Source organism: Aaosphaeria arxii (assembly GCF_010015735.1).
Source record: "Aaosphaeria arxii CBS 175.79 unplaced genomic scaffold BU24scaffold_10, whole genome shotgun sequence".
Classification (NCBI taxonomy): domain Eukaryota; kingdom Fungi; phylum Ascomycota; class Dothideomycetes; order Pleosporales; genus Aaosphaeria; species Aaosphaeria arxii.
Window position 1 is genome coordinate 359491 of NW_022983483.1, and position 14985 is coordinate 374475.

The window sequence follows — 14985 nt, forward strand, 5'->3', positions numbered from 1 at the left end:
CTGGCCATCTATGTAGCGGTTGTGCAATATATAGTAGACGACCATGGCCTTGTTGCCTACAGCCTGGGTGTCCTGGAAGATCTTCCCACAATTACAGAAGATAGACACTCGTGCTACACCAGCGTACGTCTGCTTACGCTGTGCTTGCGTGCGCGAGCAGACCATAAGGCTATGGGAGAAGGGGCCACACACGTTGCAGCCGGCGACAAACTCTACTGAAGTGCGCCACGTCAATGTCATGGCGCAGAGCGACTTCAGCGAGCTTGTGATCTTTACCCGGATTAACTACCTCGCATACCTGATCGAAGTGAGGCACGCGACAAAGGCGAGCCGTCGTTCGGTACAGTTCCCATCGCGATGTGTACTTGATGACCATATAGACGTATATCAGAGTATGGCGGGGGGTGATTGGTGGCAGATTCCGGGTATAGGAGCCATCGTAGCGCGCTCGACTGATGCAAAAGAAGACATCTGATGTTTCGCTCAGTTTCCGCCACGAAGTCTTCGTCATGCGTCGTTCGAGCAGTTCTTCGCGAAGTCGATCCCGGTGCCATGATGGGAGTTGTCGTGGCAGACCTAATACGCTATGCCAATACCTTAGAAGTGCGTTGACCGGTGAACGCATATTACTGAAGCGAATGGTTGGAACTGAGGAATTTCGTGACTCAGGGACTTCCGGAAAGACGTATTCCTGGGGAGATGGGTCCAACGGACATGCATTGCATATCAAGATGCGCATGTCATTGCTGTGCCACAATGGAGATGAGCATTCCGGTGAACCCCCATTCTTGGAAATCACAACTGCCATTCACAAGCCATCTGCGGTAAATTTACTGATCCACTGGCTCCACATGGGCTGCGTTCTCGAGCTATCGTGGTACAGGTTCATAAAGGGTCCTGGCCTTTCGTGCTTCATTGCCTCCCAAAACTATAGCCCCTCACTTCAGCTTCCAAACTTGCGACCCCAGGCACTTGAGCCAATCGTCCGATCATAGCCAAAGCTGAATGGTGTGAATGGGTAGTGTTCGCTGTACGCTGACCGGTCCTGAAGTGACAAGACGTGTTTGACGCGATCAAGCTCGCATAGCCCGGCCATGTGGCCCTATCTACCCCTTGTAGAGCCATCGCAGATTCCCTAACATTACTCAATAGAGGCAGATTCCTCTTTCGAAATGTCGTGAGTCCGAAGTTCTCTAAGCTTAAACCACCCCTTTTGTCTTCAATGGATTGATCTTTATATCCTGCTCAGCGACTTGGCATTGAATCAGAATGTCACGGCTCTTAATTGGAGTAATTAGACATCCCATCATTTACAATGACTATTTACGCGAGACCTAAGGCGTGGGAGCTCGCAAGCTGCAGCTGCATATCTTGACCGGCCTCAGCATTGACAAGTGAAGTATTGGTGACCATTTAATATACGGTCGTTCCGCGTACCACAGTTGTAAGACAGTAGACATTTGGCATATGGCCGTTGTACATGCGACGCAAATTTACCGTTTGCATGCAGAAACCGCCCTTCTCTGCTCGGAGACTATGGAACATCCTTTTCAAGAATACAGAGTGCTACTCCTGTACTGCGCTAGTAGGCTTTGTCGTCCTTACGAATCTGTTCTTCTCAAAATTGAGTGGAACACCGCTGGGTTACATCATGAAGAACCGAGCCGAGTGTGTACAGATCATGGCCGGCAGAGTGCACTACGGCGCTGCCAAAACTTTTTCAACTTTCGAGGCCAGAGCCAGAGCAAACGCACGGTTGAGCTATGCCTTCGGGATTGATAACGCTTTCACGACCAAGCAGTACGAACGGCATAGCGCTCATAGAAACATGGTCGGAGCACTCCTCAGGCCAGATTAGGACATGGTTGCACGCGATGCGAAGCGGCTAGTAAGAAGTCTGTACCCCCAGAGTGTTGTCTGTCTCGTACAGTCCTTTGTCCTCAAGATGACCATCAGCCTGATCTATCAATGCGATCCCTCTGGTTTGCACAACGAGGATATCTCTTTCGTCGCTGTAGAAATCACTCGCATCTGGATACAGTCAAAAGTACCTCGTAAGGCCCATTCATGATAAAGCAATATAAACTCCATGAGGCACTGGGTCGATTGGTACCAGGTTGCGACCCATTGGACCCACAGACGAACGCAATGAACCTGATCCTCCCCGCGTTTGAGACCATGTGGCGACTAGTACTTCGTTATTTCGTAGAAGTCCGGTTCCGAGATGCGAAAGACGTGAGCGCATGGGTGGCTGCATTGAAAGCCTACCTCGAGAGACCAGTCCCGCAACAGCACTTTGCTCATGGAGAGAGAGAAGAAATAAGCGTGGTATCCTCAATTGTCGTGAGGCTCTTCGATAAATATCCACCGACTCGTCGCGTCCATCGCCATTTTGAATTCGCGAGTGATCCTTGAATCATTACCACCGCCGACATCGAGGGTCTGCATCGAGACACGGAGATCTGGGGCCCTGACGCGGAACACTTTCGGCCATCCCGCTGGACGAGCATAGGTCTCGAGTCCGAACCGATGAGAGCTTGGATGCCTTTTGGTGGCTCGCCATTCACCTGTCCAGCTAAGCCTGACTTTGCCCCTAGATTCATCGGTATCTTAGTGGCAGCTCTAGTGGAAGCGTTCTACGACGTGAAGTGCGACGTGGCAATGGAAGGTCCGTGTGGACTGACTGTTCTGGCAGAGTTTCACGGACCGCTGCGGTCAGAGAGAAACTCATATGAAGAGTTGTCCTTGGAAGTAAATGCACCTTGTGGGTGCTAGCGCTTGGGAACCGCTAGTATCCAGCACAGACATGTATCAAAACACCCTACGTCACCTTCTTCCCCGGGCAGCAACTGGGGGTCAGGATTCCCCTCTTCGATTCAACTATTACACCACAGTTTCTACAGAGCCGTTGTTGAGCAACATAATTTTCCCCTGCGTTTTGAGCCTTTACAAACTCCTCTCCAAGAATCGCAAGGTGGCAGATATGAGTGACAGTGCTTCGGAACCGGCGACCAAGGGTACTATATGCGAGCAGCGAGTGCGCAGATGGGCCACTACAAGCAGATAGCCGACAGCGACCTTAGATCTGTGAAAATGTGAAGAACTCGATAGTTTGATCTTGCGCTCGTACATTGCCTCCTGGCCTCTGATCACAGCGCTCCTGGATGATCCGACCTGAAATTGTGCTCGTGGTTCCTGCGAATATGATCCCTTGCACTAATCACCACCAGCCCGAATCGTGTCAACCATCCCGACCATCTCGCCCATCTCGACAATCTCGCCCATCTCGACAATCTCGACAATCTCGCCCATCTCGCCCATCTCGCCCATCTCGCCCATCTCGCCCATCTCGACAATCTCGCCCATCTCGACAATCTCGCCCATCTCGACAATCTCGCCCATCTCGGCCATCGCGACCATCTTGGCCTGCTGGTCCAGGTTGCCCATCGCGGCCTCGTGGTCCCAGACTTCCCTGGCGCCCATGAGAGCCTCGTGATCCCGACCGACCTCGTGGTCCTTGCACGCCTGGAGTTCCTTGCGCACCCGGTACGCCTTGAGGGCCATTCGGACCGGGCGGTCCCTGTGGCCCCTGTGGCCCGTGGAGGCCATCGCGACCAGCGACGCCTGGTGCACCATGAATACCGTCACGGCCGTCTCGACCAGCAACACCTGGCGGGCCTTGGTGACCGTCGCGGCCGTCTCGACCAGCTCGGCCTCTGGGCCCAGGCGGTCCCCTTCTCCGGCAGATACAGAACAGCAACGCCGTGATAGCAACAGAACGCAAGATTGTCACGCCGATGGCCAGTGGTCCTGGCCTGGGATTTGTTGTAGAAGATGGAGGCGAGCCAGGGAAGGTCGGCAATACTCCGGATGCCGTGCGTGCTAACGTGACTGCAATGGTACGAGTCTCATCAGACCGAGTGATGTGTAGAGTGATGATGCGGGTGTTCGGTTTGACAGCTACGCGTGGATCATAGCCTCGAAAGGACAACATAATTGTTCGCAAAAGGTTCGTTAATGATGTGCAAGACTATCTGCACCATTCGTGCCGACAATGGGCAATTGTAGGCTTTCGCAATGTAAATTTGTGCATTGTTGCTGTGCTAGACGCCGACATCTCTCTCGGAAAGCTTGAGAGTATCTCGTCCAATAGCTCTCCACGTAGTCTTCCATGCTAATTATCTGCTATGCAATGTCAGGATGATTTTTGAAGGCAAGCCCAGGCAATTGATTAGGGTAACTTAAATTGCGAACCGCAGTTCGGGGGGGTTGGGCATTTCGGCATCGTAGCACAAGGGGAAGATGCGTTCCGGTGAGCCCACACTCTTGGGAACTTGAATTGGACCTCAATCGCGAGGGATGCACTACTTCGTGATGCAACTTTCGAAGCTCGCGCTGAGCCATGTAAACAACGTAAGTCGATTAGTGTACTATAGAGAGTAGAGTCTTGACCGGCGATGTTGAAACTGGGAGGACTGAAGTAGGATTCAAGACACGAGCGTACATCCGTTTGGCCCGCCAAAGACATTTGGGTTTCCCGTGGCAAGGACAGAGTCGAGAAGCAAGAGTAGACTACATGATCTTAAGTGTCAAAACGCCGATAAACCTAAATCATGCCAACCAGGATGTGCTCAACATATTTGAGCTTGGGTGCCCCTTCTCAGGGAACTAGTCATGTCAAGATACGGTAAGGTAATTCGTGTTCTAGAAAGTATATGGGGTTCAATCATGAACATCTGTAGCACCATGATCTGCTCTGCTCCCTAGAGGGTACACAAAGAAATCCGGTGAAGGCTAGAAGGGATAGATCAGCCTGATGTCGAATATGAGAAATGTTACGCAGTGTCGACTTCGTGACAGGCCGAGTAATTACACAAATTTTGCATGCTCAACAGTGCTAAGTAAACTAGAGATGTATCTGTGCAGCGCGAGCCTCCGGACATTGATCTATCGTTGTGCCAAAAATGGACCATGGCTTGTATCGCCCAGATCGGAACACGGCGAGAAGCCAAGGAATTTCGGAGACTGGACAAGGCTGGGGTAGCAACCACCAGGTTCGGAGTATTTCCAAGGGCTACGTTCCAGGACTGTTCTAGGGGGTTTCTGCTTTTCGTTGAGACTCTGTTTGTAGCCAGTGAGTACGCGAGGCCATATCATCACCCCTCGTAGAAGCGTATGTGAACCGTGGACTACATGCTCACACAGGCAAGGATCCAGAGGATATGTGTAATGGACAATGCAAGGCTCGGGTGGGCCCAGCTACTGGGGTGGCCTTAGCTCAAGCAAACATATGGTCGAAAAGTGTCTACCACCCTCATCCCCTTCAACATTGAGCCTCATGGCGACTAGGTATGGCGCACTCACAGAAAACATAGCTTTATTCAGTCGGAAGACGCACAATTTTCCTCGCTGCACCATGCCTTCCGGTCGTTTCAATCATTTTGTCCCCCTGCAGTCGTCAGGACTTATCTATTTCTTAGTATGGTAATTACATTGTGCGTTTGCAATTCGACTAAGCCCGGACAGGATGCTTGTATTGCATCGGTTCTCTGAAAGCGTCTCCATCAACGCAAGCAGATAATGAGTTGCAAACGGTCATACCGTCGGGGGAGAGAAGTGTTGATCCAAGTACGGGTTCCTATCGCTATCTATATAATCTACTCTAATCGTTCAAGCTACATTATAGAGTCACGCAGCATTGCGCCCAATCACCTCATTGCGAATACTCCAGACTCAAATGCGTTCCTCCCAACTGTGATCATGGCAAACGCACTACAGCTCGCAGCAGTCGGTGATCTTGACAACGAGAAACGTCTTCGCATTCTCGGTATCATTGACAAACTTCGTGAACTTGGTATTAGCGAGAGTGTTTCGTTGCCTCAGGTAAGGGCCTGGTATCGACCTCTTGAGTCGGTTATTAGACTAGATCTCGGCCATGGCAGATTGTACACGCACCCCGTGGAACCCATGCTCGGGCTTTGCGTCCGTTGGAAGGGTAGACTGATGTTAATCAGAGTTGCTGCAGCTTGGACGACGGGGTCGTGTTGGGCATGGTCGAGGAAGTCTTGTTGACACCTTTGGTACATAAGATGCCATTCTAAGATGTTCAGCTGTAGTGCACTAGAAGCATTGTGATACAAGCCTGCCTTGCCTAAAGCAGAGCCGGCGCTTCCCGTAGAAGTACTTCCTTGGGGGTCGTACATGCGGGATTCTACAGGAAAGGGTGTTGCAAGACCGTGGTGATTCAACATGATGCAGGGAATACTACGGTAGAATCAAAGGATGTCAGTCTGTCCCAGTGGCGCAAAAGCAGAAGCGTCAATTCAAGCCTCTCAGCTCTCACCTAGATGTATAATTAAGACACACTCAGAAGATATGCTCAGCAAACCAACTAGTAGCAGGAGGTGGAGGGGAGCTCAGGGTTTAAGATAACCAAGCGCATCAATAATAACACTCGCGCCCTGTGGGACAGGCAACCAAAGGAGGGTGAGGGCAGTGGTCAGGGTTTAGAAAGAAAGAGTAACCACAGCAGAAGGCAAACTTACACCTGTCTGCTGTTACACCTTAAGGAGAGAAACTGATAACTGTGAGCTGTAACAGCCTCTATCAAGAGTCTTGGTGAGGTTCATATTAAACATAGTGACTGCACAATTCTTTCACAAGCTAGATCTCTCAGAGAGCGGGACGTGGCATTATATAGGCATTGACGAATGCAGACATTTGCATCCTTGCACGCCATAAAACAATTACAATCCACAAAGCCACATTGCCCCACTGTAAGCGATTGCTCTCATTGTACATATTATACTGTACCAAGAGTTCCGCGGCATTGACCTACAAAAAATTAACCAACTCAGCTCCTACATAGAGTCACCTACAGAGATGACTACCACACAAGGTATGGCCAGTACAGGCCAGCCACCCTCCCTGCTAGCGAGCGCAGACAAGCTAATCAAAGTTGCTACTTGTATAATAAAGCATGTAAGGTGCGCAATCTTCTCTTCCCCAATTGTGCCGCTTTATCAGCAATCGTAGTTTGTTTGCCCATTTCAATGTCCCTCGGATAGTCCTGGCTGCTCCCCTGATTGGTCTTGATTGGTCCGGGCTGCTCCCCCGATTGGACTTGATTGGCCTTGATTGGTCTTGATTGGTCTCGATTGGTTCTGGCTGGTTCCGCTAGGGTTAGGGACCATGCGAAGGCTTCTCCCGAAGGACCCTGAAATCCATAACATCTAAAGCTCCCAACTTCGTACCTTCAGATCTATCTACAGTCTACACACACAAGTAATGGCTGCTGCTGCAAATCTCTAACTGTTGTTCCCTAGTACTACCCTACTAGTAGCCCCGCCCATGCTACTATTCTTCACCATCTTATTTATCAACACGTTCTTCACCGCCCCTACTCGTCTTCCACCACCATCATCCGTTTACCCTACTCATACTCACTTTCACACCCACATTCACTGCGGCTTTACCTACGCTCCTCTTCATTGAGTAGGCTCTATGGTCAGAAGCCAACTTAATAGACCACAGCCTGAAAAGGTTATTACGCCCAACCCAACCCAACCCAACTCCTGCCGCCATCGAGGTCGCAATCACGGTTCTCGCGCCCGCGGGCATCTACATTGGATTTCAAGGCGTTATAACTACGTAGAGCGTGCTTGCCTTTCTAATGGACCAGCTGCCGCCACCATGTATGGCGCCTAATACTCGCTATGAAAAATGCTCCTGGCACCTAATCCCCGCTCGTACAACTCCGCATCCACGCCGTCCTCCTGCCTACCGGTCTGTGTCTGTCCGCCGTAGCCCACCTACCAGCCTACGTTGCAGTAAGACGCGCTGCCAGCCCTAAGGCAATACCCTCAGCTCCCCCAACCCACTCACCATTAACCTGCATGGCGTCTGCCTTTAAGACGAAAAATTGTTTGAGGTGAAGTTCTATAGATTGCCCAACTATAGAAGGAAGGAACATAAAGATACGTTACGAACATTAGCTGCCAATCTTGATAATAGCTCACGCACTGTACACCTAGCCATGTTGTACCCTGCTTCACTTAATTTCTATAAGGCATTATCCTCCCTTAACTCCATAAATTATACTAAAGTTACTCCTTGTAAAGGAACAGCTGTCCTCCTGTCCTTTTTTTCCCGATACAAATCATCGTGGAGAATCAATGAAACGTCGATATGCTCGTTCCATGGTTGAGTTTCATCAGTGCCATACGGACAACATAGTCTCTACCACAAATTCAAAGAAGAACGGGATCGCCTTACTACAACGGTGACTCTGTCCGAATTCACTAGCTCACCCGCACAGATTATAGAGGATTTACCGCGGTAGCCGTGTCTCCTCGGTATCTATTGGGGGTTTGTAGTTCTCGGAGTTGTAGCGGTTGGATTTTGGGTTGTCCGAGTGAGGCCATTCCGAAACTGTGGGAAGCGATAACCGGTTCGAGGAGGGAATCGTCTTTGTTGCTATTCTTGCCATCTGTGATGGACGCCCATACCGTAGAGGAGAAAGGTGAATGGCCATGTTAAAAGCCACAAGCCCCAGTACAGTTCCGCACGATCCATGTTTTCCCCCGTAGTAGCGTGCAAGATAGAACCTATCACAAATGCCCATGGAAGAGCAACCCAGCATATGCCAGCCAAGGGTCTATGTTGAAAATAGAACCAACTCAGCGCTCCGAGCAATGTTAGATATGGGACGATAAGAGCGACAGTCCATGGAAAGGCTACGACGAGTTGGCTGGGGAACATGGCAGTAAGAGTGACGATTGTTGGCACTGCCACTAAATGGAGAGTGGTGATCAGAACACTGACCAGTGATCTAGGCTCTTGGTCAGGTTCGGCGGGTTCGGCGTGTGCCATGATGGGCGACAGCTTCGTCGTGATCAATGGGAGGGTAAACATCGTTAGGAATGAGAACTAGCAATCAAGTTACATCTGGAGCCTTATATATGTATAGCTTTCTTGGAATGAGTCAGACTCGGGACACGTATCTGATGAAACCAAACTATACCATCGGTACAGTTCCTCCTACCATACCATCTGTCTGGTAACACCGAAGGTGTACGCTCAACAGTATCAACAAGCCTAACCATGGATCCAGCTATCCTAATTGTATTGGAACCGCAATGGGGAGCCAGTCACATACCAGCTTTTTTTTTGCATATTGTTGTGATTGCTGCCCGCTTTTCAACTACGATAAATGTTCGTGTTATGCCGTTTGGGAGATTGTCGTATAACAATTGAGCAAACAACAATCTACACTGAGTTACAGGTCAGCTCTATCTACGTATTTATTATCAACACCTCCGTTGTTGCCAGCTTAAACGTCGCTTTGCCAATAGACACTTTTGTGTTCTTGTTCCTGGCGTCCCTCGTCGCCATGCGGATCGTTGGGATCTCGATTACCGCTGGTAGTGCCGAATTTGCCAAAGACAACAGCAACAAAGCTGCCGGTTACTCGGCCGTGGTCCTGCTTTATATATTCTCTCCTATCTACAATCTCGGTTTCAACGGACATCTCGGCCTTCAAATTCCAGAGATCTTGCCCTTCCGTCTCCGAACCTAGGGGTCTGGCCTTTTTCTACTTCGTACAGTACTGCTTTATAATCCTGTCCACCTTCGCGGTCCCTATCAGTTTCCATGACATCCCCTGGCGTCTATTCACTATCTTTGTTGTTTGGGTTATGGTTGAGCTTGTTAGAGTGTATTTCTTGTTCCCAGAGACAAAGGGGCCCTCACTGGAAGAAATTGCTCTAATCTTTGACGGACCTCATTCCAGCTCATGGTCAAAGTCGTAACCCAGTACCGAGTGGCTTACTTCACTCAAGTAAGCTACTGTATAGTAGGCTAAGCTGTAGTCTACTTGACGTGGTGTCGCTTTTATTACTACCCTTAAGTAGATAGTATGTGAAGAGCTACAACAAGGATATTCTATACCTACTAGACACATGGATTTATAGCATCACGGTCCCTTGACTAAAATATCAGGTCTACTCCGTACGGACCTGTCAAAGTTGTCGCACTTTAGCTCTTTGTATTTCAGGCTGACTTAACGTTTAATATCACACTGAAGCCAGCCCGAACTCAGCCTAAGGGGGACGCCGGAAATGGTCCTTGGAAGGCTCATAAGGTTATTTGACTGACTACAGAGACATTACAGAGGGCAAAATAATAAAACGTTAAAATATTTCTTATGTCTTTACAGTATTTTTATAATGTTTAAATATCAAATAAAATAATGTTATTTATTAGATACAAAGGTGTTTAGGTGGTAATCGTAACAAACGTGGATGGCCAAGACTCTTTCCAGCTTTCATAGCTCAAGCTCGAGAGTATCTTATTAGGTTTGCTGAGCGCCATAATGTCCGAAGGCAGCTTCTTGCTGCTTTTGCCGCGTCACTGACTGTTCCTTCGCACGGAAGATTTGGCACGGCAGTTTTTCTTCCGCCATTGATAGTGGATCCAGAGATTCACAAAACAAGATTTCTTTCAAATCCAATTCCAATTATGGATCAGCTCCCACATTTTATGGCCTTGAGCTGTATTCCTAACATCCTGATCTCATCGGTTTTCGGATGCTTCTGGAAGCACGAAGTAGAATATAATCTTTTGATTGAATGGCTTGGTCCACTATTGAAGGAGTGCATTCCAGCTCTTCTAGACGCTGGTCAGGATCATACCATCATCCGGATGATGGCCCAACGCCGCCCCAACTCAGCGCCTATTTGGTTGGGCATGTGGATTATAGGATTAATACCACGGACTTTGGATCTTGCTGCGAAGATCATATCTTCCATATCGCTCGACTCATTGGATTGCATCTTCCTAGTCTTTCATAGATCCGACTTTCTACGGCGTGCCTTGAATCGAACAGGAGACTAGCGGTGAGGGTTTCATGCGTCGTGTGGATGAAATCAGGCTGCTCTATCTTATGGACGCGTCCTACAAATATCCATCTCCGCCTATGTGTCCATGGGCGCCTTTGGACACAGTTGGCATTGAGACGTGTGCGATTGAAGTTCGAGAGCACATCCGCTGCGGTCATCGACCGATCTACCAGTTTTGGACCTGGCGTGGCGGAGGCGGCCAACGTCAGGAAGACTATGAATTAACTGCTCCCCCTCCAGCTCTATTAAGACAAGTCTTTCAAGCCTTTCTCACTGGTCTTGAAACCCTTCTCTGTAGCTTCAATGGGCGAGTCACCACCCAAATCACACTGGTCTCCGATCAAACCATTCAAAGTATGACCCTTTCCGAAGTAGCTACTCGAAACGCATTCACCTGGACCTTGTCGGACGGCACGAAACCTGAAGATGTGGATTATTGGAAACATGAATGGCTTGATGGGCTCTTGAATGGGTTTGAGGACGACGCACAGGATACATCTACCAGCGAAGATGGTGACCCCGAAAGCAATGAAGAATATCAAGACGAATTTGCCCGTGCGAGAACGAGCATATGGGCCCAAATGACCCGCGAAGACGACGACTCATAGAAGTGCCTATGCTTTAATTTTCAAGGAATAAGGCCATACCGTGTCGGCCGAAGGATATATGACCGAGGTGTTTTGAGACGGACAGGAAATTCATTCTCTGAATATCATATCCGCGTAGCTTCAAACATTGCGATGATGCCACTCAATGCGAATTGGTATGCAGTAGGGTACAAATAACAATATCTTAGCATTAGACGATAAAGGGTAGTCGTATGTCGACATCGACAATCATCAGTGATTCGCAGCGTTATGCCTTATCCAACCATCTGGCTCTGTGCCTTCCGGACCTCCACCGGGGTGATCAGGACAGTCTCGACAAAGCATCCATTGACCACCAGCTTGACAGACTTTCCATTGTTTTCGGCAGGCTCTACGTGTTGTGTGGTTCGGAACTGTTCCTCCTGGCTTCGTCAATACTGTGTTACATGTCATGAAGCTGGGGTCACTTCGGCTTGGACATAGATTCATGCAACCGCAAAGGAGAAGACTAGCAGCAGTCTATTTGTCTGGAGCGTGAGAACATCAAAGTACGGAGTAGGATCGTAAGAAATGTCATTTGGTATCTAATGCCGAAAAGTGCTCCCGCTATTCAAAATAAAGAAAAAGGAGACCAAAACGCATACAGGACCACAAGTTCCAAGCTGTGCGCCGCTAGTTGTGCTACGAAATTAAGAAGATGACGATGCAACGACTGCGTCCGAGTCCACTGGATATTCTGCCCTTTCCTTGCCTTTGCTAGATGAGGGTTGAGGGTTGGTCTCGTCGCTCTTGATCTCAGCCTTGGACCCTACAGTTGACGATCGAGAGGCTTCCTCTTCCGCCTGCTGTGCTTCCAGGTTTCTCTTCTCCTCTTCTTGCCTCGCACGCTCTTCTTCCGCCGCACGCTCCGCCCTCTCCCTCTCCTCTTGGGCCTGCACCATGCGTTCACCAATGCCCGGCCAAAGGCTAGCAACGAACAACGCGAAGGCGCGCTCGACTGTATGGAAGGTTTCCCTTGCCCACCCAACCCGCCTTTCATGGTGCTCCTGGACAAGGCGCTGGGCGGCTTCCTCTGGGGTAGGATTTCTCTGTGCTGCACGGCCATTGTTGTTGCGTGGCGCATTGGCACGGTTCGGGTGTTGGTCGATAAGCCCAAGCAGCCCTTCGAAGTGGCGTCGAATGCCATCAAATTGGCCTTCAAACATCCCCAAATTCGCCAGGTAGACGGCGGCGGCAATACCACCTATCAGCATTGGTCTGTACCACGAACCACCGCCAGCGAAAAAATAGACAAAAAATGCAAGCTTCACGATGAGCCATGCATGACCAAACATGACCATAACGCGATCCGGATCGGGGGCTTGGGGCTGTGCTTGGTTGAGCGCTTGGTTTTGGTTCTGAACCTGATTCTGGACCTGGTTCTGGTTCTGGTTCTGAGGCCTCTCCTGGTTGGGTTGATTAGTTGTTGCAGGCTGAGCATTGTTAGCAGGTTGTGCAGTGGCAATCTGGTTTCGTAATTGAACATTATTGTGAGCGAGCTGCTGTCCCAGGCCTGATAGGATTTGTCTGTTGGCGGAAAACTGCTGCGTGAAAGCTTGGAAGGGCAGAGTAGGCACCATTGGTGCCGTAGAATACGTGCCACGTTGGTCGAACAAAATGCCAACAGGCCCCTGAGGACTTGATAAAATGAATAATTCAGGACCGCTGCTCGCAAGACTTGAATTGCCAGCATCATTGCCTATGGGTGCTTGAGCAGCTGACGTTTGCTGTGATGCGTTTGGGGTTGAGGAAGACGAAGAAGAAAGACCATTTGGGATTGTAGATCCTTGGTTGGATGCATTCTGAGCCTGTAATCGGCCCAACGTGTTACGCAAGTCCGCCGCCTGGCTTCTGAGGTCTGCTGCAGTCTGCTGCATTGACGCCAAATCTCTGGTTTGGGGCACGGCCGATTCCGTAGATAAAGCAGCGAGCCTGTGTTGCAGGCTATCGAGCGTTAATGTGATGTTATTCAAGTGAAGTCGAATGCGGTCAATACGCCATGCAGGTGGAAGTAATGTGTCGTCGGGCGATATGCCCCTTGCTTGACCACCTGGTCGCTGCAGTAATACCCTAACATTCTCCATCTCTTGTCTGGCTTGCTGAAGCTCAGCACTCGTACGAGTCAGCAGCTGATCGACTCCAGCTGCCGGAACTCCTGATAGCGGCCTAGCCGGCAGAGCAAAGCCAGGTGGATGTGGAAATGGACGGGGAGCCATGGACTGCGCATGAGTATGGGCCGGAATCGTTATGCTTGTGTTGTTGACCGTGTAGGTCCAACGTTCCCCATTAGGTCCTATGCTCTCATGGCGAATGATTCGGGTAGTATTCCCTGGTGGGTGGGCGTGTCCCGGACCTGCCGTAGGTACTGCTCCAGGCGATGGCGTGCTTGCATCTCCCCCAGGGGCTGGAGATCCGTCTCTTGGAAGACGAAGGTGACCATCCTGTCCTTGGGCAGCATTTAAGCCCTGCGTCCGCGCGAGAAGCTGGCCAATATGCTGTTGCAGTACAGGGTTGTGAATTCCTCCCGGAACTGCAAATACAGGTGGGTTCGGTGGCAGATTATGGTGGTTTTGATATTGGAGACCCGGTGGATGTTGCTGGAAAGGCGGCTGTGTATTGGGTCGAGGTACCTGTTCAGCTGGTCGCAAGGGGACCGTTGGAGTAGGTGTTTCTGGCGGATTTGGGACCGGACGGAAGGGATTTGGGGGTGCGGTAGACGATCGTGGAGCAGCAGTAGCAGCAGAGTCTGTCGCTGATTGGGGTAATTCGCGTAGGACAAGGTGGAGAGTCTGATCTTTGGATGTGCGAATCTGTGAGTGTCGTTAGAAGCTATCAACACAGCAAAGAGCAACAACTGACATTCTCAAGCCCAAAGATGTTTATCAATGAATCCGAATCGTTGGCAACTACCCTCCCCCGATATATCAACCGCATGCGCTCCACAGCAGGCCTGGTCTCAATCTCATTCTGTAATCGGGCCCTGAGCTCGCTGATAGTGGTGGTAGCGGCAATGGAAGGGAGATTGATATCGCCCTTGACTTCAGTCGACGGGGATAGAATCTTCAGATTGATCTCTAGAACGTCATCATCCATGTTGGCGTGTCAAGTGAGTGTCGGAAGTTTGGGTGCGATGCCCGGCGGATGTGCGTCACTTAATCGCATACGTTGCGCTTAGAGCTCGGAAATGTCAGCAGCGGGTCGTCGCATGCACCTCCACTATAATAAGTGCAAGTCTGAAGCTTGACTGTAGTAAAGGTTATAGAGAATGTGGCATATCTCTATGCGAGTCTGCACGGCGTCGCAATAGGCGTTCAAAAGCAAAACTCAAAAGAGAGTGAATGACTGTGTATGTTGCAAATAAGGTGTGTAAGGAAGGCGCAACGTTGCTGTAACAGCTGTCGCGCGGACTCGTGATCAATCTATCGCCGCGCGCCAAGACATGCGCCGTACGTCACTGCCCT

The 14985-nt window shown here is 50.0% G+C and overlaps 5 protein-coding genes across 5 annotated transcripts; 1 reads left to right on the forward strand and 4 right to left on the reverse strand.

The window, feature by feature from the left end:
- Positions 1 to 169: 169 nt before the first annotated feature.
- Positions 170 to 625, reverse strand: BU24DRAFT_355949 (uncharacterized protein; the record flags this gene model as incomplete). Its single annotated transcript, XM_033523873.1, has 1 exon — positions 170 to 625. The coding sequence occupies one exon, from the start codon at positions 623 to 625 to the stop codon at positions 170 to 172; it is 456 nt and encodes a 151-aa protein (XP_033379178.1).
- A 2203-nt stretch (positions 626 to 2828) lies between these two features.
- BU24DRAFT_46974 (uncharacterized protein) lies at positions 2829 to 4113 on the reverse strand. The gene has a single exon (XM_033532628.1). It carries the CDS (start codon positions 3992 to 3994, stop codon positions 3242 to 3244), a length of 753 nt encoding a protein of 250 aa, XP_033379179.1. The 5' UTR covers positions 3995 to 4113; the 3' UTR covers positions 2829 to 3241.
- Positions 4114 to 5772: 1659 nt separating this feature from the next.
- BU24DRAFT_413554 (uncharacterized protein) lies at positions 5773 to 6251 on the reverse strand (the record flags this gene model as incomplete). Its single annotated transcript, XM_033526163.1, has 2 exons — positions 5773 to 5902; positions 5956 to 6251. 2 exons carry the CDS (start codon positions 6249 to 6251, stop codon positions 5773 to 5775), a joined length of 426 nt encoding a protein of 141 aa, XP_033379180.1.
- A 4655-nt stretch (positions 6252 to 10906) lies between these two features.
- Positions 10907 to 11684, forward strand: BU24DRAFT_471892 (uncharacterized protein; the record flags this gene model as incomplete). Its single annotated transcript, XM_033532719.1, has 1 exon — positions 10907 to 11684. The coding sequence occupies one exon, from the start codon at positions 10907 to 10909 to the stop codon at positions 11504 to 11506; it is 600 nt and encodes a 199-aa protein (XP_033379181.1). The 3' UTR covers positions 11507 to 11684.
- A 360-nt stretch (positions 11685 to 12044) lies between these two features.
- Positions 12045 to 14900, reverse strand: BU24DRAFT_454394 (uncharacterized protein). Its single transcript, XM_033531312.1, has 2 exons — positions 14384 to 14900; positions 12045 to 14334 (listed from the first exon to the last, which is right to left on the reverse strand). The coding sequence occupies exons 1-2, from the start codon at positions 14615 to 14617 to the stop codon at positions 12175 to 12177; spliced, it is 2394 nt and encodes a 797-aa protein (XP_033379182.1). The 5' UTR covers positions 14618 to 14900; the 3' UTR covers positions 12045 to 12174.
- Positions 14901 to 14985: the final 85 nt, after the last annotated feature.

Bases quoted from the DNA above. Each gene is read 5' to 3' on its own strand.
- BU24DRAFT_46974 (XM_033532628.1), bottom strand. From the start codon at position 3,994: ATGTTGTCCTTTCGAGGCTATGATCCACGCGTAGCTGTCAAACCGAAC.
- BU24DRAFT_454394 (XM_033531312.1), bottom strand. From the start codon at position 14,617: ATGGATGATGACGTTCTAGAGATCAATCTGAAGATTCTATCCCCGTCG. The intron at 14,335-14,383 runs GTCAGTTGTTGC...CGACACTCACAG, and splicing joins ACATCTTTGGGCTTGAGAAT to ATTCGCACATCCAAAGATCA.